This window comes from Ochotona princeps, chromosome 26 (assembly GCF_030435755.1).
Source record: "Ochotona princeps isolate mOchPri1 chromosome 26, mOchPri1.hap1, whole genome shotgun sequence".
Lineage (NCBI taxonomy): Eukaryota > Metazoa > Chordata > Mammalia > Lagomorpha > Ochotonidae > Ochotona > Ochotona princeps.
Window position 1 is genome coordinate 20,735,083 of NC_080857.1, and position 26,042 is coordinate 20,761,124.

General features: G+C 44.3%; 1 protein-coding gene across 10 annotated transcripts in view; it reads right to left on the reverse strand.

Moving 5' to 3' along the window:
* Positions 1-26,042, reverse strand: part of SIPA1L1 (signal induced proliferation associated 1 like 1) — a 313,038-nt gene that overhangs the window by 15,322 nt on the left and 271,674 nt on the right. For all 10 annotated transcript variants that reach the window (XM_058655252.1, XM_058655253.1, XM_058655255.1 and 7 more), the window contains 4 exons: positions 24,876-25,022; positions 20,507-20,631; positions 10,728-10,846; positions 7,578-8,020 (listed from right to left, as the gene is read on the reverse strand). In XM_058655252.1, coding sequence (XP_058511235.1) covers positions 7,578-8,020; positions 10,728-10,846; positions 20,507-20,631; positions 24,876-25,022 — 834 coding nt within the window. The remainder of the gene's footprint in view (positions 1-7,577; positions 8,021-10,727; positions 10,847-20,506; positions 20,632-24,875; positions 25,023-26,042) is intronic.

The following is a 26,042-nucleotide window of genomic DNA, read 5'->3' on the forward strand; positions in this document are numbered from 1 at the left end:
TTGCTGACAGCTTCACATATTTTAAGGGCAACTGTGTGGCTGGGCTGTTTCACTACCCTGGGGATTCTGCATTAATTCGATATGCTGCCATTCTGTTTTCTTCAAGGTGATCTCTTTGTAAGAATTATACAGGATGTTAATTAGCTGGTAACACGGGAGGAAAGGAGAGGCAGATATATAAAGCAAGTGACAGATGTGGTATCTTAGCTTTTCTCATGGCACAAAAAGTATGTTTATCTTTACATCCACAGCAAGTTAATCTTTCCACAAGAGAACTGGAAACAACCCAGGGAGAAAGGATAGTTTTTTGAACAAACGCTGCCGAGAAAATTGGATATGTCTGTAGAACCAAGAAACAAGATTCCTACCTTTCACCTTATAAAAAAAACTCAGCTCTAAATGGATCCAAGATCTAAACCTACACCCAGATATCCTTAAATTACTAGAGGAAAACATAAGGAACACTCTACAAAGACACACGTGCAGGCCAAGACTTCTTAGAAAAAGACACCCGAAACACAGGCAGTTAAAGCCAAAATACACAAGCGGACTCCATCAAATGAAGCAGCATCTGTATGGCAAGGAAGAGTCAGTAAAGTGAGGTGGCAACCAACAACATGGGAGAAAAATTCTTTGCACATTATGTAACCGAAAGGGGATTAAAAACTGGGATCTATAAAGAGTCCCAGAAACTCAATGGGAGCAAAATGAACAATCCCATCAAGAAATGGGCAAAGGACTTTAGGAAAATTTGAAACTCAAAAGGCTACTAGACACATGAAAAAAGCTGGGTTGTCCAGCTATTAGGGAAACACAAATAAAAAACTACAGTGAGGTTCCAGATAACTTCAGTGAGAGTGGCCTACATGTAAAAATCCAAAGTGTGTTAACCTGTGTGTATGGCTAAACTGGAGTCTCTAAGAGGTTACCTCGGTGTTCTTGGGCTCTATAGGAAGAGATCACTAACTTCTCTGGCAGTCTTAACCCTCACAGACTTCCCATGCTGACCCGATGCTCCCAAGAAAGCAGGAGCCCAACATGCTGCAGCCCGGCTACTCTGCTGTCAAGTACATAGAAGGAGTGCCAGATGGCCAGTCTGCAATCAGGATGCTGGTCACCACAGGGCTGTTTTACCCAGCGGGGCTGCATCTGCTGGCTGACTCGACAATGGATGAACTACATGGGACTGGGGAGCCTGAATATCATCCATCAGCATCCTGAGAGTCAGGAAAATGCTTCTCAATTTCTGCACTGCCACCTGCCATGTTAGCTGCCACACTGCCACCAGAACCCTTTCTACCAGTCACTGTCCACGTGAGCACCTGCGGTCATCTTCCAAGTTGACACATAAGGATGGTTTTCAGGGCAGGCCTGCTGAGGCCGGCTTCAGGAGGAGCAGTTGGTCTGGTGTCACACAGCTGTGGTAAAATCTGGGCAAAGTCTGTTGTTGGCCTGATCCCAAGGGGAGGGGAGTGGAATGAGTGGGCCATGACTGCGTATACAAACAACAAGCCTTTGGGTGAGGTGCCCATGGAAGATAACAACTAGGGAAGGCCCCCCTGAACCCCTTGCTTGTTTCCACACTGGGAAGCTCTGTCCTGCATCCAGGCCTGGGCTCTGTCTGCCAGGAGGGCTTCTGCAGACTATGATTCTCAAAGAATGGGGGGAGAGAAACAAGTGAAGCGAGGATGGCTAAGTTGGCAAGTGGGACATTAAAGGGACCGCAGCACGGAGCAACTGTCAGCCACAGGAAGCAGATTCAGGAAGTATGAGGGCAAAGACGAGTACAGGGACATCAGTGGCCATGTATGTGCAGAAGAGGCCTCAGGGTCACATAATGCATTAAGTATGTAATGCTAAGCTACTCAATAAGGAACTAACAAGGTATCTACAAACATTACCATTTTTTTAAAAAGAAGATTTATTTGAGCAACAGAGTGATATGGAATGCCAGGCATTGGGAACCGGGGCTTAAACCTGCAGCCCACACTACTGGCACCATATAAACATTATCATTTCATGGCTGAGCAAAGTGCTGTGTTGAAGTATGGTATCTAAAAAGGACAAACAACAAAGCAGGAAGCTTGAGAAGAGAGAGACTATAGGTTGAAACAAAATGGGGCAGGTACAGGAGATGGGGGAGAGTCATTTTTGGGGCTGGCTGGTGTTGTGCTGTTTCTAGGTGCTGGTACGTGTCTTGGCTATTCCACTTTCAATCCAGCTCCTTGTTAATGACCTAGGAAAAGCCAAGGAAGATGGCCCGAATGGTCTGCTTCCACCCATGTGGAAGACCCAGATGAAGTTCTTGGCTCCTTGACCTAATTGTTGCATTCATATGGGGAGTGAACCAGTGGATGAAAAATATCTCTGTAACTCTTTCAAATAAATCAATACATAGTTTTAAGAAAGTCATGCTTGTTGAAGGAAAAGTAATGAGATATTTGTGTTAATACAGAAGGGCTTAACAAGGAAATGACAAAACCTCTTAAAAGGCCATTTGTAACTTGTGTTACATTTGATAACCTTTTACACACAAAAGCAGCTTTTTAGTGTGTGGACCAGGTATTATTTGATTACAGATAAGAAATAGGATTGGTGAAGTGGTACCATTGGCTAGGAATCTGTTTTCCTGAAGTTCCACTCTTAACTTGCCTAGAGGGAGAGGGCTACAATAATAGCATTTCTTTCTTTTTACTTTTCTAAAATGACCAAGTTAGCAGCAAAGACCCATATTCAACAACTACGTTAAGGCAACTGAAGCCAACCACATATTTCTATAATCTCAGATGTCCAAAGCCGTCTTCATGTTTAGAAAAGACTCAGTGTGTAATTGTTTAGTTGAAGCTGCAGCTAGAGGAATGAAACCAAATGCTGAACAGCAGGAGGATCTGTTACACGGAGAAATTACTCTGAAAGAATAGCTACTCTTCAAGGTACATTTCCTTTTGTTTAAAAAAAAAAGGATAATAATAATATAAAAAAACAACAAAAACACAGTTGCTTAAATTCTCATCCTAGTAGGATGCTTTAAATGCAGTGGAGCCTCTGCTCTGTCTGAGCTCTCTGGCCCAGTGACCTGCTGGCATCTGGAGAATCCAGGCTCGTCTAGGAGGCGGATGGATGTCCAGACTGCTTCCTGGGACTGAATCCACATACTCGCTCTCTTGACGAGCTGTGCAGGAAGCACCTGGGCTTTGGACAGCTTCGCTTTCTCCAAGAGGCATTTACAATTTCTACTTTCAGCGTTTCTATTTCTCAGTCCCTGAAGCCATCAAAAGTAAATGCAGTTCTTGATAAAATAGCCACCCACCCTATAAGCTGGAGGAACTAGGACAGACGGCTTGTGTCAGTTCACCTGGAGTTCTGCTGTGCAACACAGGAAAACACAATCCTAAGTGTTCACAAATGCACTAGCACAAACACGGACAGCCACAGTAATCTACACCCAAGAGTTAAGGCATGGAGAGCCACGTGTGGCTTTTACCAAGCGTCTGCTTTTGTCACTTCAGAGGCTGCACTTGCAAATTCTGAGTCTATAGTAGTTCATCTTTACAAAAATGTCATAGAAAGGCAATTAACTATAATTTTAAAAAAAGAATTTCAGGCAGCAAAGATTTAGAGGGAGATATCACAGATCAAGACAACTGAGTAATTTTGTGGGCAAAGCAGCACGGCCTACTTTTTACACAAAATGGTGCCAAGGAGGAAGCAGAGAATGGAGGTTTAACACACCCTCACACACAGTGGCCCTCTGTCGGCCACGGCAACCCAAGCCAACCCTTAGGGTCAATGTTAATGTCCACATAAGAAGTCCTTCCTTTCCGTTCCGTTCAAGAGACACACCTTTTCTGGCTTGAGCGGTGAATTATCATTAGGTCAACCAGCAAAAGCATATCTGTGAACTAGAGCTGTAGTGACCACTGGGGCAGGCATTTTCCAGGGTTAAGCCAGTGTGTCCATATGCCCCATAAAGGGCAGACACAAATCCTGAGCCCCACTGAGAATTCAAGTAAGCTCTTATCAAGTTCCTCCCTGTTATACTTCACAGCTCTTCAAAGTGTGTATAAAGGAATGAATTTACTAGAAATCCATGCTGTTCAATGGCTTTGTAGTCTCAGACCTACACCTACACATTAAAGGCACCACAGCTCTAGGGAAACACCAACACATCTGTGCAGGGAGCACAAACAGGTAGAGGCAGTTTCCAGCAGAGACGGGAGGTGAAAATGTACAGGTCTTCATGGATCTAGTTTATCTGAACACACCTCGATTCAACAGGCACAAAACAGGAGTATTAAGAAAAATATTTCTGATTTGTTCATCACAGTCTATCAAGCACCTGCCTATTATATTTAGAGCAGACACTCTGGGAAAAGGCACTTAGGATGAATAGACTAGGTGAATGATCTTCTTGTAGTCAGCAATGAAAATGCATGTGTGGCCACCCATGCAGGTGCAGACCGGCCTCATGACTCTGCAGAGACCCAGGCGACAAGAGCAGGGAAGCCATGAGAAAAGCAGACCCATGTGCACAGGAGGGGAAGTAGGGGTCTGGTTTCCAGGACGAGTCAGGCCAGTGTCCTCCACAAGGGTTGTGTGCGTCTGAGCGTGAGGTGGTGGGGCTTCCAGCTTTGTAACATGTGGTTTTAAACCTCGTTCCCATGCCAGGAACATCTGGGCAGCAGGTTGAATGCTAACTGGGAAGGTCTTTGGTTGCCACAAGAGCTGGCGTTGTCTACTACCAAAGCCAGAACTCTTAGGAAAAAAAAAAGAAATCCATCTGAGAAGAATACATTAAAATTAGAACTATCTTCGCCTCTTCTATGCTTAGTACAAATCATTTTCTGAGGGGGTTCATTTTAAGATCTGAACATGCAACAGAGATTGAAAAAAAATTAATCTCTAGATTTCCAGTGTCGTGGAAAATGCATAGGTTCCAGAGAACAACCCCTCAGAACAATTAACAGACTGTTTTAATTGTAGAAAGTTATCAGTATGTGTAGCTTCTTTTAATGATGCTCAGACATAGCAAGCCTATGTAATTACCAACCCACACTAGCACAGTTCTCCTGAGTGGAGCACAAAACCTGCACCGTCATCCACTGGGAGATTGGAGGACAGAGTGGGTCGGAACGGAGCCCAGCCAGCAATGTGCCAGGGGACTTAATCATTGTAATTTAGATCTTGTTGCCAAGGCCCAGGTACAAGCTCTTTTAGGCACTGTCAGGCGAGCTCCATGTTAATTGCTGTTCCCGTCTTCTGAGGACATGAACACTCTAATTTGCTGTGACTTCAGCTTCTCTAGCCATGTGGCAGGTGGTGCTAAGCCCCCTTTTCCTCCAGAAAAGGAAAGCTACTAAAGTTGTGATCAGCCAGCTCACTCCGCCAAGATCAGCACACTGGGGTCACCAAGCTCCTTGATTTGCAGGAGTCGACACCCCAGGGCGACTCAGCCTATCGGTGGGTGGAACACATTGCCACCTTCCCAAGTCCACATTCTGCTCTTCCCCACCAACTCCGACTTTCAATACAAGTGTCATTTCCAAGTGATGAGTTCCATGATTCTGTGTGGTCTGGGTGAAGCAGAAAATGCAGGTAATCCTCTGAGGCCTTCCGGAGGCTCCAGTCAGCACATCTGGACAATCCCAAACCAGGTGCCTCCTCTCCAGGGGACTTTGTAGCTGCCCTGGAATGTGTTGGATGGTGAGCCAGCCCCATGTTTTGGCTTCAGGGGCCCAGCTCTTTCCAAACACTACTCCTCAGTGACACCACAGTAAACTAAGCCTCTAGAATTGACTTTCCTGTCCTCAATCAGGGCAAGAGATACATCTTCAGATGCAGTATTATTCTTTTAAAAAGGCGGCCTCCTTTCGAAACAGACTGAAGAGCAAAGAGTTGGGAGTCCAGCTAACCCTAGGGCTACAGATACCCTACTCTGCTGAGAAATGTTCTAAGTCAGGCACAGTCTACACCATAAGTCACCATTCTGTGTCGTGTGATTTCTGTGTGTCTATGACCAGGCATCTGATGCCTCGTTTTCTCTTCCACTTTCTCAAACGCCTTCTTTGTCCTGTCTGAATCCAACGCTCTATTTCCCAAACTGTAACGGTTACAGGATGCCAGATACTCAATGGAGTGCACTTTTCCAACTTCATTTTGGAAATAGGCCATGGAGTTCAAAGATCTACCATAATTGTGTCTAAACTGGCCTTGCGATAGTGGCAAATAGAAAAAAAAAAAAAAAAAAACCTGTGAAATACTTTGTGCCACAGTGCCTGGGACTTCAAAGGGGAAACTTATCAGTGAGCACATAGACCGGAAATAAATCCAAATTAAGTAGAGGAGGTTCTCATTAAGATTATCTGGGACTGATGGACAGATTATATGCTTGGATTCCCATCTGAAAAACAAACCTATACCAGACCTCTGTGCTTTTCCTTAGACACAGTAACAAGAAACCTAGAAGACAGCAGAGTTAGAAATGAGTGATAAAAATGAGACGTAAAAGACAAAACCACTTCAGAGTCCGAGAAGCCCAAAGAGACAGACAGCTGGAATATTTCCTCCCCGCAAGGCAGAATCTTGTCATACTTTGGATTTTAGGCTCAAATCCAAAACAGGAATTGAAAAGTAGTATTTATTTTGCCCAGTGGAATGATCTCCAAGGATATAGAGGAAAGCGTATTTTCTAATTTGAAAGGTTGGATGGGATGTATCTAATGTAAGCTATGTCTGCTGGACGTCTCCTATCCTTAACCCCTCACTGTCAGGAGCCAATTACTGAAGAAACAATCCACTGTTCAGGAAAGTGATGTGCTCAGACAGGTTCTGTTCAGCACACACTCAGCATCATACACCACGTTCTGTTGGTCTTGGAAGAGACTCTTCTTCTAAAATTGTGTTAAAATCTGGGGCATGTAAATGACCTTGGAGTTAAACCGCAACTTAAGACACCTGAGACCCAGCCCGAAATGCCTGGGTTTGATCTTTGGCTCCGGCTCCTGACTACAGCTTCCTGCTAATGCAGACCCGGGTGGGCAGCAGTGAGGGCAGGAGTGACTGGGCTCCTGTCTCCCACATGGGAGAGCTAGACTGCATTCCTAGCTCCAGAAGGCAGGCCCTGGCCCAGGGCTGTGGTGGGTATCTGAGGAGCGAACTGGCAGACAGGAGGTCTCTCTCTGCACTGCCCTTATTTTTAAAAATAATAATGAAGTTAGCATTTTTACAAGTATCTTCAAAAGACTACTGCAGTCTATATTCTCCATTATTAACTGAAACCCAAATCACAAAATTTCTCTATATCTACTTTGATATACAATCGGAAAATTAAGAAAAATATGTACCAGATCCAACCACACAAAGAATGAATCTACACATTGTTGTAACATTTGAAATAACTAAGATTGTAGGGCTAAAGTATTCTGCTGGCAAATAAAAGGCATTAAGCATATAAAAATAATCGTCACTGCTTGAAGATCACCTTTCTTTATATAGCGAGCGCACTGAGTGGGAGGGGCCCAGGACACTGGGCACGGGGCCAGGCTGGCACCCTGGCATCAGTGAGCAAGGACACTGACCTGGTGTGGGAGGCGGCGTCATTTATGCTGAAAGTGCTGTTCTCCCTGGTCAGAGGGCTGGAGCCAACCTGGCTCTTGCTGTGGATGTCCAGGCTCAGGGAGGATTCTGCTTTCCGGTCCATGCCAGGGCTCTCGGTCTCGAGCGTCCGATCAGCCATGGAGATCACCTCACTGGAACTGTGCCACAGGGGTGTGACTTTCTCTTTGCCCGGCCCTGAGCGAGGAGATGAGGCGGCAGCTCCCAGGGAGACGCTGCTCCCGTGGCTAGGCCCATAGGAGGTGGTGTCGATGCCGCTGTCCGCAGACGTGCCTTGCACATAGTTGTAGCTGCTGAGCTCGGATTCTGTTCGGTCCCCGTCATACCACTTCTCATCGCTGTGGGCGCTCGATGCGTTGCTGGAGAGGGTGTTGCTGCTGGAGTGGCTTGAGTAGTGGCTGTCAGACTGTGAGGGAAGAATGACAGGCATCAGGACATGGAACAAGTTAACAGGAGCAACTGTGTGATGGTGTCTAGTTACACAGTCCTGACGGCACCCAAGAGACTGGGATTATATAAGTCAGAACGAAAAGATAGATTGCTACTAGTTATGTCTCAAAATAGAATGGAAATTATACTGGCAAAGGAATTAGAGAGCATGTATGATTCTGAAAGTTCCAATGCTCAGAGTGAATGGAAGCAGGACTGTAAGACTTAGTCCACAGCATCCACTTAGAGACAGCTTTCCAAGGAACGCTTGGAGGAAACATTCCTTGGCGGGTTCAGGTAACTCAACTGGAGAAAATCAGAGTAACCTACAGATGACTGTGGGACTGCCAGATCTTCACATGCAAACAAGAATGAAGGGAGATTCCAACTTTGCAGAAAACTAACCTCAAGAAGGATGGATCATCTCAACATGAACAGCCAAGCCTACACAACTCTTAGGATAACACAAATGTGTGAATCTCCATGATTTTGGTCGATACGGTGTTTTTTTTTCTTTCTTTAAATAGATGTGCCCTTAAAAGCTTAAGAAATGCAAGGAAAAAAACACACATACTGGACTTCATCAAAATGAACAGTTTTTGTGCTTTAAATAACCCAATTTTAAAATGAGCAAATTTAAATGGACATTTCTCCAAAGATTTACCCCTACAGAGGGCCCACAGCACATGAAGAGGTGCTCAATACCACCAGTGATTAGGATAATGCAAACTGAAACCACGGTGAGGCACCACTTCACACACACTGGGGTGTGTGGCTTTAGTTAGAAAAGCAGAGAACATTGCAGGTCACTGAGGGGAATGTGGACCTGGGAGGGCCTGTAGTGGTACATACAGGTTCTTCAAAAAGTTCATGGAAAGATTCCTGTGACACCAGCAACTCATATGGGTCCCAGGTCAAGTTCCAGATGCCCCACTTTCCATCCAGCTCCCTGCCAATGGGCCTGGGAGAACAGCAGGGGATGGCCCAAGTGCTTGGGACCCTGCACCCCATGTGGGAGACCCACAAGAAGCTTCTGGCTTCTGGCTTCGGCTTGACCCACACCCAGGTTTTGCGGCCATTTGGAGAATGAAGCAGCAGATGCGAGATTTGCTTGTCTGTCTTTCTCAGCTGTGCCTTTGGAATAAATCAAAACAATTTTTTAAAAGTTTGTGGAAATGGAATTAAGAAGTAAGTTTATTTTGGTGCAAAAGCTTTTTGAAATACGGTTTTTCATAATAAGCATTTTCCATGATTTTTTAAGGCTCGTCATATATTCAAGGGAAAGGAAAACAGGCTCACACAAAAACCTGTTCTGTGAATGTTCGTAAGAGTAAAAAGTGAAAATAAAACAACAACCCCAAATGTTCTGCAACTGGCAAGTGGATAAAAAAGTAGGGTATACCCACACAATGAAATCTTACTGTCATGAAAAGGGATGGAATACTGATGAATGCAGTAACATGATGAACCTTAAAAACATTCCATTTAGTGCAAGAAGGAAAACACCATAGGACACATATTGTATGACTTCTCTCATACGAAATGTGAAGACAGTGAGACAGAAAATGGACTAGTTGTTAGTTGTATTTAAGTACTGGACGAGTTGAGGACTCGAGGATATAGAACTGGATATTCTGAATTAGATCCTGGTGCTCAAAGCACAACTCAGTATATTCCAAAACCCATTAAACTCTACCTCTTAAACAGGTGATAGCATGGTATTCATAGATCTACATCGGGAAATTTAGGTGCCTATAAAGAACAGTTTATAGAGTTTACCAAGAGGGTAAGATTTTTAATATGTTTGTATAGGATAACACTTTGAACTAGGTGGAAACAAGAGATCTAGACACTTGTTACAGAAGAGACAAGAAAAATATGTGTGTAGCTCTTGGCGGAGGTAGGAGCGTGCTCTCCACTGGCCAAGGCATGGGGACAGGTCGGAAGCAGAGCATTTTCAGCTTACAGTAAAGTCTCCTTGCCCAGTTACCCTGTTGGGTGGTTCTAGTTTTTCTCAGTAATCTGTCAAGGGAAGGTCTTGTTAGGAAAGGACTTCTTTAGCCCTGGGTTATGCTGTCCAATCAGTAGCCCCTAGGAACTGGGATATGGAGTCTTTTAAGCATGGCAGGGCTGAACGGAGATGCAGTTAGAGTGTAAGAAATAAAGAGTTTTAATATCATATTTTATCTAATAAAATCTGCCCAAATTATTTTTGCCCCATAATACAAATATTACTAATGGGGCAGGGAAACTCAGACTGACCTGTAAGCAATAAGAAACTATGTTGTCATGGTAAAAGGATGGCAATGTATGCAGTTATGGATGCAACAGAAGCAATGGGGGCAGCTGTGCGGGAAGGTGACTGTTGTCTCCTCGAGTAATGTTAGTGACTGTGTGATAATACAACCTCTTCCTACCACATCTCTATCCCTTAGGATTGTTATTTGAATGAGATGATCTTCCATGCAGTTTTGTAAGGGATAGGGGCATAGCACCAAGAAACGACTCTTCTTGAAGTAACCACAGGGCCACAGTAGCGAGCAGCCACCCTCTGCCAGCAGACTTTCTCTTTGGCCATGTGATGGAAAAGTACAGGAGGCTCGTACCATTTACACATCACCAGGAAAGAACACTGCTAGGAGTCTATGGGGGATATCAGTCATGCAAGTTTACAGTTAACTTACATGCCCTTGTTTGTTTGGAGAAAGATGAACCACTGGATCCTGCCGCATTAATCTCCCACTGGGGCTCTCTCGGAAAGCTGGCAGGACCTTGGAAACAGCTGGGAGGTGGCACGTGGGTTCTGGAATACAGTACAGAACATTATGATGTAGGCACCAGACATATATAGGCACATTTTGACAAACGAAGATGGCTTGCCATTGCATCTTTCAGTTCACTGGCCAGCCAACTCTGGATTTCAGCAGTAAGCTTGTTAAGAATTTACACTACAGAGAGCATGTCAGAAACTTGAATGCTGATGGATAAAGCTTGTAGCTGGTGACAACATGTCATGTCATACACATTAGCATAGCCAAGTACCACCAAACCAAGGGCCATAAACAACGCAGCAAAGTTTGGAATCAACTTTTGGTTTGGGGAAAGTCCAGAATGTATGCATTAAACTTCGGAAATTCATTCACTGCAAAGTGTGGCTAACCTGGCTCGGTCTACATTACCTAGACAGGCATGGATGCAATCACGCATTACTTACCATGACACTTTGGAAATATTTTACCTGTATATTCATGCTGCTCGACAAAAGAACTGAAATCCTGAGGTCCTCTATAACTGTAAGCTAAGCACAACAGAAAAGATACACAGCAACTAGTTTACTTAAAACAATTGCTTCCCTTTGGACTCCAAGCCAGCATTCAAGTGAAAGAGTAGGCCATTTGTCCTCTGGGCTTCTGCAGTTCCTAGCCAGCACGCAGAGGACAAACTAACATACTCCTTCATTCTGACTCTCAACCACTTTGCACAAGGAGAGAAGCAGCAGAACAGACTGCATGTTCATCTCCACATGGAGTGGGGGTACTGATTTATAACACAGTGATGCGCAAAGCCAGCTGGGCCTGCTCAGCCAGTAAGAACCTTCTAAATGTTTTCAGTGAACACAAGCTATCACAGAAGTTGGCTTTTACAATGTGGGTGGGGAAACGTCAGCCCTTCACACACTCAATGTTGTGCAGAGTGCTGAAAACGTCACATTTTTTCTTAGATTCTCCCTAAGATAGGGTCCTTTGATGCGCCCATTAGGAAAGGTTGGTTATTCTTTTTAGAATGCTAGGAAATCAATAGTTTAAAATAAAATTTATTTCAAGATTTTGATTTTGAATGGAGCCAAGGTCACCACTTGGTTCTCCTATTCTATGGCAAAAAGGCTTCTCTGGCAGGACTTGGAGCAGGGGTAGGGAACATACGACCCATGGGCTGTACAGGGCCACATATTTGTCATTTGTTTTGTCCTTATAAAGGTAACTGCAGGCAGCAGTTAAAATTTAATAAGTCAATATCAGGCAGATGTTTAAATTAATAATTTTGTAGACTCGCAAGATGGCCGAAATAGGAGGAAGACTGTGAGAGAGCTCACAGACAGAGAGGGCTAGAACGCGACAAAAGCGTAAGTGGAGCAGCATAGAACTACAGGGAGAAGAACGTGAAGTTCCCTGGACAGTGTGGAGCCAAAAAAATCCACACAACTCGGAAGAGCAACCAGGGAAAAACAAAGCAAAGGACAGGGAAGACGACTTTCCGCTCCTGACCTGCTGAGTCACCTCTGAGTGCAGACGCTGAAAGCCGCCGAACCCACCCAAAGACCGACCTGAAGACGCTGTGGCCGTGAGGACCGGAGGTGATTGGGACCCGCTGGCATCTGCTCACCCTGGTCACCAGGACTCGCCAGGACCTGCCCCGCTGCGGACACCAGGACCCTGAATCACCGGGACCCGCCGGCATCTGCCCACCCTGGTCGCCAACCCCCGGGACCTGCACCAGCCGCAGCCTCCAGGCTCCATCGCGACCCGCGCGGAGACCAGCAACGGACGCAGCAGTCGGGAGACGCACTGGCGGCCAGGATTCCCACCAGAGGAAGAGGCAGACTGCAAGAACCTGAGGTTTGAGTGAGTTGGGTGGGGACAGTGGTGGGTTGGAGGCTTCGGGAGTTGGCCCCCCAGGGGCACGGACAGAGCCTGAACACAATTGGCCTCCCCGCCCCTCCCCCCCCCAGGCTCCAGCCTCTAGAGACACAGGGCGAGTGCCTTGAGACTGCCAAAACTGTGTCTGGGAGAAAGGCAAAAGGCACACTGGATACTCCCCTGTGCCTTTGCGGTGTGGCACTCAGCTGGGCGGTGCTATCCCACAGGAACCCAAGCACGCCTCTGGGCTGGGCAGTTCCCTGCTAGCGCAGGGGCGGTCAGTCCCCTGCAAGTGCTGGGGTGGGCGGACCTGCGCAGGAGGCGTTTCCAGAGAGCACCTGGAACACGCCCTATAGTCCCTTGCTCCGAGCCCTGTGATCCAGTAAACAGGGTGCGCGCACAGAGAGTGCCTTCACTCCCCCACGCCCTGTGGTAGCATACCTGTAGGGGACGAGCTGAGAGTGCGCTTTGAATCCTCTGGGCCCTGGAAGAGGCGCCCTGAGGTCCAGTGTTCTGGAGACGCACCAAAAGTGCCTTGAAAATTCCCACACCCTGCTACTCCACGCCTGCAGACTCCGATCTCTACAGGATAGTGCTTGGAGACCCCTCAGCACACTGGTGCCTAGGTCTCTCAAAAAAGAAACACTAACACAATGGGAAGAAATACCAGAAAAGGTAATGATCCAGATGAGAGTGCCAACACCCTACCAATAAAGGATCGAAAGCCAATGTCTATTTCGGAGATGCGAGATGAAGACATAGAAGATCTACCAGACAAGGAATTCAAAAAAATAATGTTAAAATATGTCAGAGACAATGAGAAGAATTGGGAGGACTTCAAGGAATTCAAGAACCACATAGCCTCAGAAATACAACAAATGAAAAGTAAAATCCTTGACTTAGAGCACAAAATTGAGAGCCTAACCAACAGAACAAATACAGCAGAAGAGAGGATCTCTGAAACGGAAGACACACAAAACGAACACACCCAGTTCATGAAACAGCTGGAGACAAGTCTGAACAAAGCCAATAAGACCATACAAGAAATGAAAGACAACCTCAGAAAATCAAATATTAGGATTATTGGCCTTCCTGAAGGAGCGGAAAAAGAATCAGGAATGCAAATGGTGCTCGACGAAATTATACAGGAAAACTTTCAAAACACTTGGAACATGAATCCAGCTCAAATCCAGGACGGTCAGAGGACTCCCAGCAGATATGACCCAAAGCGATCTTCACCCAGACATATGGTGCTCAAGTTCCACTCCAACGAAGACAAAGAAAGAATCCTAAGACAAGTACGAAGCAGAGAAAAGATCACATACCGGGGAAAACCAATCAGGATCACGGCTGACTTTTCTGAAGAGACCTTACAAGCAAGAAGAGAATGGACAAAGATCTTCCAAATCCTGAATCAGAACAACTGTCAACCAAGAATATTGTACCCAGCAAAGATCTCATTCGTATTTGAGAACGAAATCAAATACTTCCACAGCAAAGAGAAATTAGAAGAATATGCCAGCACAAAACCAGCTCTACAAAATCTCCTTAGAAATGCACTAATTCCAGAAAAAAAGGAGGTGAATCATAAGCAAAGATGGCAAACAGGAAGGTCTCCCCACTAAAGTCCACACAAGGAAGGGCAATAACACAGATATCAACACCCACAAAAACAAGTATGGCAGGGCAAAATCACAACCTCTCAATTTTAACTCTCAACACAAATGGCCTGAACTCACCAATCAAAAGGCATAGATTAACAGAATGGATTATCAAACAGCACCCAACTATCTGTTGCCTACAAGAGACACATCTAACCAGAAGAGATTCAAAGAAGCTGAAAGTGAAAGGTTGGAAACAGATATTTCATGCCAATGGACGAGAAAAAAAGGCTGGGGTAGCTGTCTTAATTTCAGATGATGTGGACTTCAATCTGACACACATCAAAAAGGACAGGGAAGGACATTATATATTGGTGAAGGGACTGATCCATCAGGAAGTAATTACCATTGTGAACATATATGCACCAAATTCAAACGCACCTAGCTACGTGAAGCAATTACTCACGGACTTAAGGGGAGACATAGATATGCACACAATAATAGTGGGTGATCTTAACACCCCACTAACAACTATAGACAGATCAACAAAACAAAAACTCAACAAAGAAACAACAGAACTCATACAAACAATAGAACAACTGGACTTGGTTGACATTTATAGAATTTTTTACCCTAAGGCCACAGATTATACATTTTTTTCAGCAGTACATGGCACCTTCTCCAGGATCGACCACATGATAGGACACAAAGCAAACCTAAATAACTTCAAAAAGATAGGAATCATACCATGTACCCTCTCAGACCACCACGGAATGAAGCTGGAAATCAGCAATTCAAAATGCCCCAGGAAATACAGAAACTCTTGGAGGCTGAACAATATGCTACTAAACGAACAATGGATCAGAGAAGAAATTAAAGATGAGATCAAAAAATTTATGGAAACCAATGAAAACTCTGACACAACATTCCAAAATTTGTGGGACACTGCCAAAGCAGTGCTACGGGGCAAACTCATCGCAATTGGAGCTCATGTCAAGGCCCAAGAGAGGCGCCAAATACAGGAACTAAACACACACCTCCAGGAACTGGAAAAACAACAGCAGAAGAGCCCCACACACAATAGGAAACAAGAAATCATCAAAACAAGGGAGGAAATCAACCAGATAGAAATAAAAAAAACCATACACAAAATCAATGAATCAAAAAGCTGGTTTTTTGAGAAGATAAACAAGATAGACACTCCACTGGCCCGACTGACAAAGAAAAAACAAGAGAAGGCAAGAATTAACAGCATCAAAGATGAAAAAGGCAACATAACAACAGACACCGCATCCATTAAGGCCATAATCAGAAATTACTACAAAGCACTGTACTCCAACAAATCAGAAGATCACCAAGAAATGGAAAAGTTCTTAGACTTCTACCACTTGCCAAAACTTAGCCCAGAGGCAACAAACGACCTGAACAAACCCATAACTGAAGTAGAGATTGAATCAGTGATTAAAGACCTCCCAACAAGGAAAAGCCCAGGCCCAGATGGCTTCACTCCAGAATTCTACAAAACATTCCGAACAGAGCTGACCCCAATCCTCTACAAACTCTTCAAAACAATAGAAAAAGAGGCAACCCTTCCAAACTCATTCTATGAAGCCAACATTACCTTAATCCCAAAACCAGACAGAGAACTAACAGAGAAGGAAAACTACAGACCTATCTCTTTGATGAACATTGATGCTAAGATTCTCAACAAAATCCTAGCCAACAGAATTCAAAAACACATCAGACAGATCATTCATCCAGATCAAGTAGGATTCATCCCTGGAATGCAGGGATGGTTCAACATTCGAAAATCTATAAATGTGATACACCACATCCAAAAACTGAAAAACAAGAATCACATGATAGTATCAATAGATGCGGAAAAAGCTTTCGACAAAATCCAACATCACTTCCTACTAAAAACCCTAACCAAGGTAGGCATAGATGGAAAAATCCACAACATAATTAAAGCAATATATGAAAAACCCAACGCCAGCATCATACTGAATGGAGAAAAGCTGGAACCCTTCCCACTGAGATCTGGAACAAGACAGGGATGTCCACTTTCTCCACTACTATTCAACATAGTCCTAGAGGTACTCGCTGAGGCCATAAGACAAGAAAAAGAAATCAGAGGAATCCAAATGGGAAACGAAGAAGTCAAGCTCTCACTATACGCAGATGATATGATTCTTTATGTAGAAGAGCCAAGAGACTCAATACAGAGACTGCTAGAACTTGTACGAGAGTTTGGTAGAGTGGCAGGGTACAAAATTAATGAACAAAAATCAACAGCCATAGTGTATGCGAACAGCCCCAAGATGGAAAAAGACTTAACCAGCAAGATACCATTCAAAATAACAGAGAAAAGTATGAAATATCTGGGAATAAATCTAACCAAAAATGTAGAAGACTTATTTGAAGAAAACTACAATCTGCTTAAAAAAGAAATTGAACAAGACCTCAAAAGATGGAGTAATATCCCATGCTCCTGGATAGGTAAAATCAATATCATTAAAATGTCTATACTGCCAAAAGCAATATATACATTCAACGCAATCCCAATCAAATTGCCCAAAATATTCTTCATGGAACTGGAAACAATGATCCAAAGGTTCATCTGGAAGCACAAAAAACCACGATAGCTAGAACTATCCTGAAGAACAGGAAGTTAGCAGGGGGAATCACAGTTCCGGACCTCTGGACATACTATAGGGCAGTGGTTATCAAAACAGCGTGGTACTGGCACAAAGATAGAGAGGAAGATCAATGGAGCAGAATAGAAACGCCAGAAGGAAACCCATACAGATACAGCCAAATAATCTTTGACAAAAAGACAAACGACAACCCAGGCAAATGGGAAGGTCTGTTCAATAAATGCTGCTGGGACAACTGGTTGATAGCCTGCAGAAACAAAAAAATAGATCCACATCTCTCACCATACACTAAGATCAGATCTAAATGGATAACAGATCTAAACCTACATCCAGAAACCTTCAAACTTTTGGAAGAAAATGTTGGAAACACACTGGAACACTTAGGGGTAGGCCCTCACTTCCTAAAAAAGACTCCAGATGCAGTAGAAATCAAGACCAAAATAAACAATTGGGACCTCATCAAACTAAGAAGCTTCTGTACAGCTAGAGAAACAATCAACAAAGTAAAAAGGCAACCCACAGAATGGGAGAAGATCTTCGCACACGACATAGGTGATAGAGGGCTAATATCCAGAATATACAAAGAGCTACAAAACAACCAAAATGTCAAAACAAACAAGCCACTCAAGAAATGGGCACGGGAAATGGGCAGACACTTCACAAAGGAACAAACCCAAATGGCAAATAAACATATGAAAAAATGCTCAAGTTCCCTGGCAATAAGGGAAATCCAAATTAAAACATCAATGAGGTACCACCTAACGCCAGTAAGACTGGCCCACATGAATAAAAGCACCAACGACACTTGTTGGCGAGGTTGCGGGGAAAAGGGAACCCTACTCCACTGCTGGTGGGGCTGCAGGCTGGTACGGCCTCTATGGAAATCAGTATGGAGAATATTCAAACAACTCAAATTCAACATACCGTATGATCCAGCAATAGCACTCCTAGGAATATATCCAGAACACTTGTTCTATGAGAAACCAACATGTACTCCTATGTTCATAGCAGCACAATCAGTAATTGCAAAAACATGGAAACAACCAAAATGCCCATCAAAAGAGGATTGGATAAGAAAGCTATGGTTCATCTACTCCATGGAATACTACTCAGCTATTAAAAAAAACAAAATGCAGTTCTTTGTGGCCAAATGGGCCAAACTGGAAACCATAATGCTAAGGGAAATGAGCCAATCCCAAAAGGTTAAATACCACATGTTTGCCTTAATTTAAGATGATATGATGTTATGCATAACATGTTATGTTTTGAATGTTATATGTTGTGTATAAACTAAAATTGAAGTATAGGTGAGGTGGTCACAGAAGGTGGCTGGGAACCCGCATTTACTTTTAACATATTGGTTACTCATTACTATGTCAATTAATTCCATAATGATGTAAATTTTTGCTGATGGTATGTTGGAGCTTTCAATTGACTGGGATGATACTCTGCTGGCTCTGTCATCAGACCAGAGAGGGTATACCTAAGAAACCGTTGAACTTGACGGGACAATAAGATGCTGGACTCTATGTTTGGTATACGTTTGCAATGGGGAAATCTCAACTGAACTTGAGCTGTGGTTATGCAACAAGGTGGAGGAATCCACCATGGTGGGAGGGTTTGGGGAGGGGTGGGGAGAACCCAAGTATCTATGTAACTGTGTCACATAATACAATGTAATTACTGAAGTTAAATAATAAATAATTAAAAAAAAAAATAAATAAATTAATAATTTTGTATGGCCTATGGAATGATATTATAAATATCCACATGGCCCTTGGCAGAAAAAGGGTTTCCCACCTCCCTTACCTCTGCTTTACAGTGCCATGTTAAAAAAAAAAATCCAGCAGAGAAAGAATACCAAGTCTTTACCTTATTAACAGGATGAATAAATATGCTTTAAAATTCATATAAATTGATTTTAGAGTCTTCTCTATTAGGAGTGGGATTTCACAGAACTAAAGCAGAGGCAAAGAGAGGCCTGAAGGAGGGTGTGTGTGTGTGTGTGTGTGTGTGTGTGTACACAAGGGGCTAGGACAAAGCTTCTAATTACCCCCTTCTTATGCCAGGACACTATCTCATTCCCTGAACGGCTTCTTGAGTGTGGGGAGAAGACTGAAAGCAACACATTGGGCTTGCTAGCTTCTGCCTTCGAAGCTCCTGTCATGCCCAAGAAGGGACCCCCTTTCACCTGTATCAGTCACATCTCGATGAGGTTAAAAAGCTGTCAATTCTGTCAAGAGCAGAAAAGCAGAGCAGAATAAGCTCAGGTTTTTTGGGTTGGGGGAGGGTGGGAAAAGAGCGGGGAATGACAGATGGCTTCAATAACAACGCACATCTCGCCTGGGAATAAAGGATAGCTGTGGAACCCGGGCCCCACGCTAGTCTCCACCAGTTCCTGTCTTAGCCCTCCTGTGTTCATACTTAGTACATTTTCTTGGGCAAACTCTTGAAAACAGGACAAAACAATGAATTGGCAGAGGAAATGGAAAGAAGGGACTCTGCTTGAAAAGCTCATCTCTTTCAGCCCTTAAGTTTGCATCCTTTCATTCCACACTGACGGTAATGCTACTGGAGAGGCTAAAGAAGGAAGCAAGCAAAAAAGCCCGCAGCAGTGGAACACGTCTCCTGCTCCATGCGATCAGCTGTGTTGGCACCAAATCCCTGGTGCTGCTGTGTTGAAATGTAATCTTGTTTTACACACAACTTTACTGTATCAACTAGTGTCATCATGTCCTCGCAGAGCAGTAACACGTCTACAGGGAGAGGGGCCGTGCACCAGACAGCGAATGAGGACTTGTGAATGCAGACTTTTTTTTGGGGGTCAGTTTCTTGAGGAACTTTATTTTTCCAACCAGTCCGTTTCCCAGCCGGTCGACTGGACTTCTACTACCTCCCGTTTTTCTTCTGCTTCTCTCTGCTTCCTTTCCCAGTCTCCTCGTTGCCCCTAGTCTTCTGTCCGTCCATCCATCCATCCCAGTTGTACTCTGTCCTCCGTCTCAGTCCGTCCGTCCATCCGTCGAATGCAGACTTTTTCATCCAGCTGTGTTATCCTGCTAAGACATGTCCTTGGCTGACAGCTTAATAGCAGAGCGGAAAGAATTAAAATGAAGTGCACATAAAGGAGGGAGGAGAATCTGACCAAGCTGTATTTATGATTAAATACTTGCATCTTTTTCTTTCTTAACTATACAGCCTTAAAAAAAAAGCAGTATTCAGGCTACGAGTAATCTCTTTAAGATCCTTACACTAAGAACAACAAGAGCAGAAAACCCATGGGAAGAAAGGTAATAGCAGAAAAAGTGGTTTGGTGGGCTGGTCTTTTAATCTTAGAGCTGAAACTGATTCTTACGTATTTTCTACTTTTACATTTGAGGTCACTAAACATTCGCTGACTTCTCTCTCAGGAAGTGCTCGATACTTCTGCATTAACATAAACTCAGTGACACTCAATTCTAATTCACCTCTTCTGACCAGGGCTGTCTTGGAACGCTCGGGTAATCTCATCAACAGGTGGTCAGAGTTGCCTCACGATAAACACAACCTGTCCCTTGTGGAGAAGACTTACCAATCTGGTCGACAATGCCGTCCTCACTTCTTTGCCAGCTGGGTGTGGATTTCCCACTGCCACTCATGTCGGACTGGGTGTTCTGCCGGTCAATGGAAGCTGGGGATCTGCGGCTGACACCAAACCTGTGGGGATGTCCCCAAACAACAGCCAAGTCAGCATCAGGGACCTCACCTGCTGCTGCAAGGCAGCGCTTGGTTGTCATGAACTCAACTCCAGTGACAGCTACTACCCTGTTTTTCTCACATGTCTGTACATTGACATGCATCTTTGCCACGTGTGCATTGGTGTGGAAATGTATGTACTGTGGTGAGGTTGCAACACGGCTGCCTGTAAGGGTATGCAATACAGGCTGCGGGAATTACAAGTGGAGCTGGGACTTGAATCTAATAATTATGCTTATGGGATCTGGGCATCCCAAACAGCACTATAACCACTGCACCAAATGCCTATCCCATGAAAGGTGTCTCACTGACACACTCAAGGCCAGAACAAGTAAGTGGTATATGGGAAGGAGCCGATAAAACACCGTTCCAACTCTGGCTCCAATACCACTGAGCCAAACCAATATACTTCTGAGTTGCTTTCTTCATGTGTTAAAAAAATTACATTGCAGAGATCTGAGGGGAAAAAAATCCATAGAAAGCATATTGCATTTAAAGCACAGGCTATAAGTATAAATAAAATGCTTACCATATCATCTCCCCATTTACTTTCATAGATTTACATACTCAATCACACAGTTCACTAACTGAAGTTATCTCATATCCTGACAGATGATTAAAAAAGAAAAATCTTAATTGATGAAGACACTCCAGTAAACATACACATGCAAAAGAAGATGGTGGGGGACAGGTTTTCAGCCTGGAGGCTCAGATGTCCATAGCCACATCAGAGTGCCTGGGTTTCATATCCAGCTCTGGCTCTCAAGCCTGGCTTTCTGCTCACACACAGCCTTGAGATGGCTCCAGCACTTGGATTCTGGCCACGCACCTGGAAGATCTGGAAGTTCTTACCTCCGGCCTTGAGCTTCTCCTAGTCATATCCCTCGCAGACATCTGCCAGTCTGTCTGCCCTTCTCGCTATCTGCCTTCAAATCACACAAATCTGAGGGGACAATAAAAGGCTTCCAGGAAGTTTTATGCCATTTCCTGCTCAAGTAGGGCTTCTATCAGGTCAGAAGAGCATGTATGCTCAAACCAAGTCTTTAACTGTATTCTGAATCGGTACCGAATTTTTTTAAAAGCACTTAGAAATGGATTCTAATTTTGCTTTTACTTTTTGGTAGCAAACCAGAGCTAACTTCCCAAAGCTTAATGCCTTTTTGGCTACCTGCTTTTAAATAAATCATGTAGCAAGGTTATATTTAACTCTGCCTGGAAAAACATTTTTCCCAGGGAAGTTTGTTTGCTTTTTTTTTTTTTTTTTTTAAGATTTTACCCCCTCAGGGAAGCTTTTAATTCAGTTCTACACCTACTCCGTTTATTGCCATGCCAGGATATTAGGGTTACAAGGATCCTGGCCTTGAGGAACTGACACAAAATCTATTTATACTGTGCTTCTTTCTAAAGAGCTCAATTGTGCCTTTGTTTGGAAAAGCACTTAATATTGAAGAGTCAGAGATCAGACTGAAGGAGTTCTAAGCGATCATTTGGCAGCCACATGAAGTGGGTCAGCAACGGAGCTTGGTCCACCCCTGCCTGAGGCTGTGAGTCATTCTCTTCCTCTGGACACAGGGAGCCACCATCTCCGTAACCTGTCTGCTCTGATCGCAGGTGCCCTGGCAGCATGTGTAATCCTTGCTGGAGAGTGCTGGGAGAAAGCTCTGGTGGTCTCACTGCAGCCAGTGGCACCTGCAGCTTATGCAGCTTCAGTTACACATAAGGCAGAGACTCCAACTTGTCACTGCTCCCAGCTCTCCCCGAGTGCATGACCTTTGGGTACAGCTCTAAAGAGGGTAGAACAGACCCTCTATCTCTTAGCGTTGCTTTTTAGCTCTTGTTCATAGCCGTCTTAAACGTGGATAGGTGCCCTTCGTCCCCCATTTAAATAAAGGAGGCAGTATTAAGTATGCTATTAAACTTTTCCTCTCAACTCATCTCAGCGCTTGTGACCAGGCAGGCCCTTGTCACATGAATGTAGGTGCAGTGCTCGTGATGTGCAGGGTCAACCTTTGTGCACTGCCCTGCCAGCACGACGTTCTGGGGCATCTGTGGACTACAGTGCAGCGGATGCGCTCAGCTCCTCCATCAGTCTGGTTGTGTCTATTTCATGGGGTGAGCTTTAAAGAGTTGAAAGCCATATTCTCCAGGGTTAGGGTGATTTAAGGCTGAAACTTGGCCAAGAGCAATGCATGTGATTCTGACAGTGGGACAATGTCTCTTGTATCACCGATAAAGGCAAAAACAGTTTGGGGCCTAAAGGAAAACACAGCTTGGAAGGAATGCAAACACTCCGTGGAAAAATGGCACTACTAGGGCCTGGCACGATAGCGCAGTGGTTAAGGTCCTCGCCTTGCACACACCAGGATCCATATGGTCACCACTTCTGATCCCGGTGGCCCTGCTTCCCATCCAGCTCCTTGCTTGTGGCCTGGGAAGGTGGTCGGGGACGGCCCAAGGCCTTGGGACCTTGCACCCGCGTGGGAGACCCAGAAGAGTTCCTGGCTCCTGGCTTCGGATTGGTTCACCTCCGGCCGCTGTGCTCACTTGGGGAAGTAAGCCATAGGACGGCAGATCTTCCTCTCTGTCTCTCCTCCTCTCTGTATATTTACCTTTCCAATAAAAATAAATAAAGCTTTTTAAAAATGACATTACTAGATATGTTTATTTTGGTACAAAGTACTTTGGAAATACATGTCCTGTTTTTTTCATAATACCACTTTTTTTTCTATGAAACTTTTGAAAACCACTTATAGCCATGGATTTCAAAATTTCCTTGCAGCAAAATAAATGCTTTTTATTTTTTTCCTTTTGACATTTTTCACAAATTTCAAGTGTTCATATTTAAAGCTTCTTGGAGAAAAGAAAAACTGCTGGTAACTTCGCAACAACAGGGCAAACTCAAGAGGTTTAGATATTTACCCCCAAGAATAACTGACACCTCATTAACAAAATCCAGCTGCATGGCCACTGCATCAATATTCACCTAAACATTAATGTTTCATGGCAGGTTTTTGGAAAACATCATAGATGGAAGAAAAAAACGTTTTCTGTTGTTGCTATTTATTAGCTCATTTACATTTTATTGCTTACTGACAATAGGCAATTAACAGCCACTCATGAAAACAAAAATAATTAGTTGGACTTGGGGTGTGGTAAAAAACCCTGCAATTCATAAAGCTTTTGCAGGGACTCATTAATAAGACCTTAAAGCTCTTTTCAATTGTCACTGAAGCAATTAAAGAAGTGTGCATTTTAGCCACAGTACACCAGGGGAGGCTTGGGGAAGACAGTGGGAATGAGGAAAGTACATTTTATTAACTACTTTCTGCTAACGTAAACATTTAGCAGCAACAACAATTATCCTTAACAGCCCTGAAAACCAACAAAATACTGTAAATAAAAAATGCCATACTGAGGATATTATTAGCAAGCACACTTATTTTGCAACCTGGTGGCATCTCAAGAATGTAACCAAATCATGCGTCTGTTTGCAGAACAGAAACACTAGTTCTTATGAAGACATCAGATTACATTTTCAAGTGGTGCAAATTTTCACCTGCAAGACAATGCCCAACAGGAGGCCTTGGAGGGTTCTTTCAAAGTCTTCCTCTGGGTAGGGCAGCCTGAGTATGCCTGCCCTGTAATGTTTGGTTGCTAATTATTTCCCAAGTAAGGACCTATCAATTTTATTGCTTCTTCATTAAAACAAACAATAGAAATCCCTGAAATCATGTTACACTTAGATGTTTACTTTGTAAGTCATGTCAGAAGCAAACTGTTAAATTAACAACAACAACAAATTCACTGAAGACTTTAAAGTGTGAGACAAACACTTGCACGTTTTGGACATGGTCATCACTTTCTCCATGTCAGCAGTAATACAGGCTCCAGGGAAGGAACATTCTGTGGAACGCACACTGACACACTGGAGCAAACGCCCAGGGGTGACAGAGCCCTTCTGATGAAACAGTGCAAGCCAAGGAGGAATGAAGTCTTCTGTAGGGACAGGAGGAGTGCGCGATTCCCTAACCACTGGGTTTAGCCAGCCCCAGAGCACTTTCCTATCCGGAAGGCAGTCACACTCTCTTGCCACGTGTATGTGAGCTGGTCAAGGGTGATGAGATGAAAATCTCTGTATGCGTCTGAGAAGTGATGCGAGCCAGCACCACCCCTCAGGCATGCCTCGGGACAAAGGGCACACTTACCCTTCAGGCATGGATTTCTGTCTGTAAGTGCCCCCGCCAGAGCCAGTCTCACTGGATGAAGAAAGGTTGCTGGGGGAGTTACGACACTGGGATCTTGCCAATGCCATGGATGAGACGGTCACATAGATGTCCGAACCAGGAGACAGCCTGTGTGTACAAACCAAATATGAGATCAGTGACTTAAGGGAAAAACCCAAGGCAACATAGGAAGGGTAATATCACATAAATGTCACAAAACGGTGACTTCATGAATGGAGTGAAACAAGCTGGCTGAAGCCTGTAAAAGAAAGCTCTCCATAAAACTGCTCCCAAAGGGGAAGGGGTGCTGGAGAACCTCCTCAAAGCGGGAGTGGGTGGGAGATCCTCTCCGAAGCTGCCCCGGGTTCAGTGGGCTGCCCTGCTTATGCAGGCTCCTAGCACAGCCAAAGCTGAGACAGCAGCACCGGCTTGGTGGGCTTGTTTTCGAATTTTACCACTTCAACTCTGGAGCAAACAGTGACATTTTGCCATTTAGTACTCATAATTTTGGCTGACAAGAACACATAATTGAAAAAGAAAAAGCTTATGACTTCATATGCTAAATTTAATTCCAACAACTACTGAATTTAGATACTATCACAGTAGAGGTGGTCTTCAGACAGGCGCCTGATCTACTGCTGGTGTTCAGGACCCTTCGCCCTGCAGCTGCCTGTCCCAGCAGACACCAGGGCTTGGTGAGCATGACAGTCACATCCTTCCCCTCCCTCTCCTCTCCTAGAGAACAGGACAACCACAGGTGCATCAGTAGGTGATGCTAATCCTTGAGGAGTACACTAAACCTCAGTAAAAAAATTGCATTTTAGAGCAAATGCTCACACAAATAACTCGGTCAGGGCAGGTCATTTCCACTATGCACTTGAGGACACAGAATCCAATTCATTTACCTGCCATGGAAACCCAGGAGTTCAGGGTCCAGTCCAACGGCACTCTCACTGATGGTCTGACTTCCAGGTTCATTCTGCCTCCTTCTTCCCTCCTCTAAGAAACCTGCCTTTTGAAGGTCAAAGCTTCCTGTTACCTACAGCACACAGGACCTAATCCCTGGCATTCCTATTTGAGGTGTGCAGCCACCTCCTCTAACTCCATGCCCCACTGTGGACACAATCAGAGTTTACCACAGGACACCAC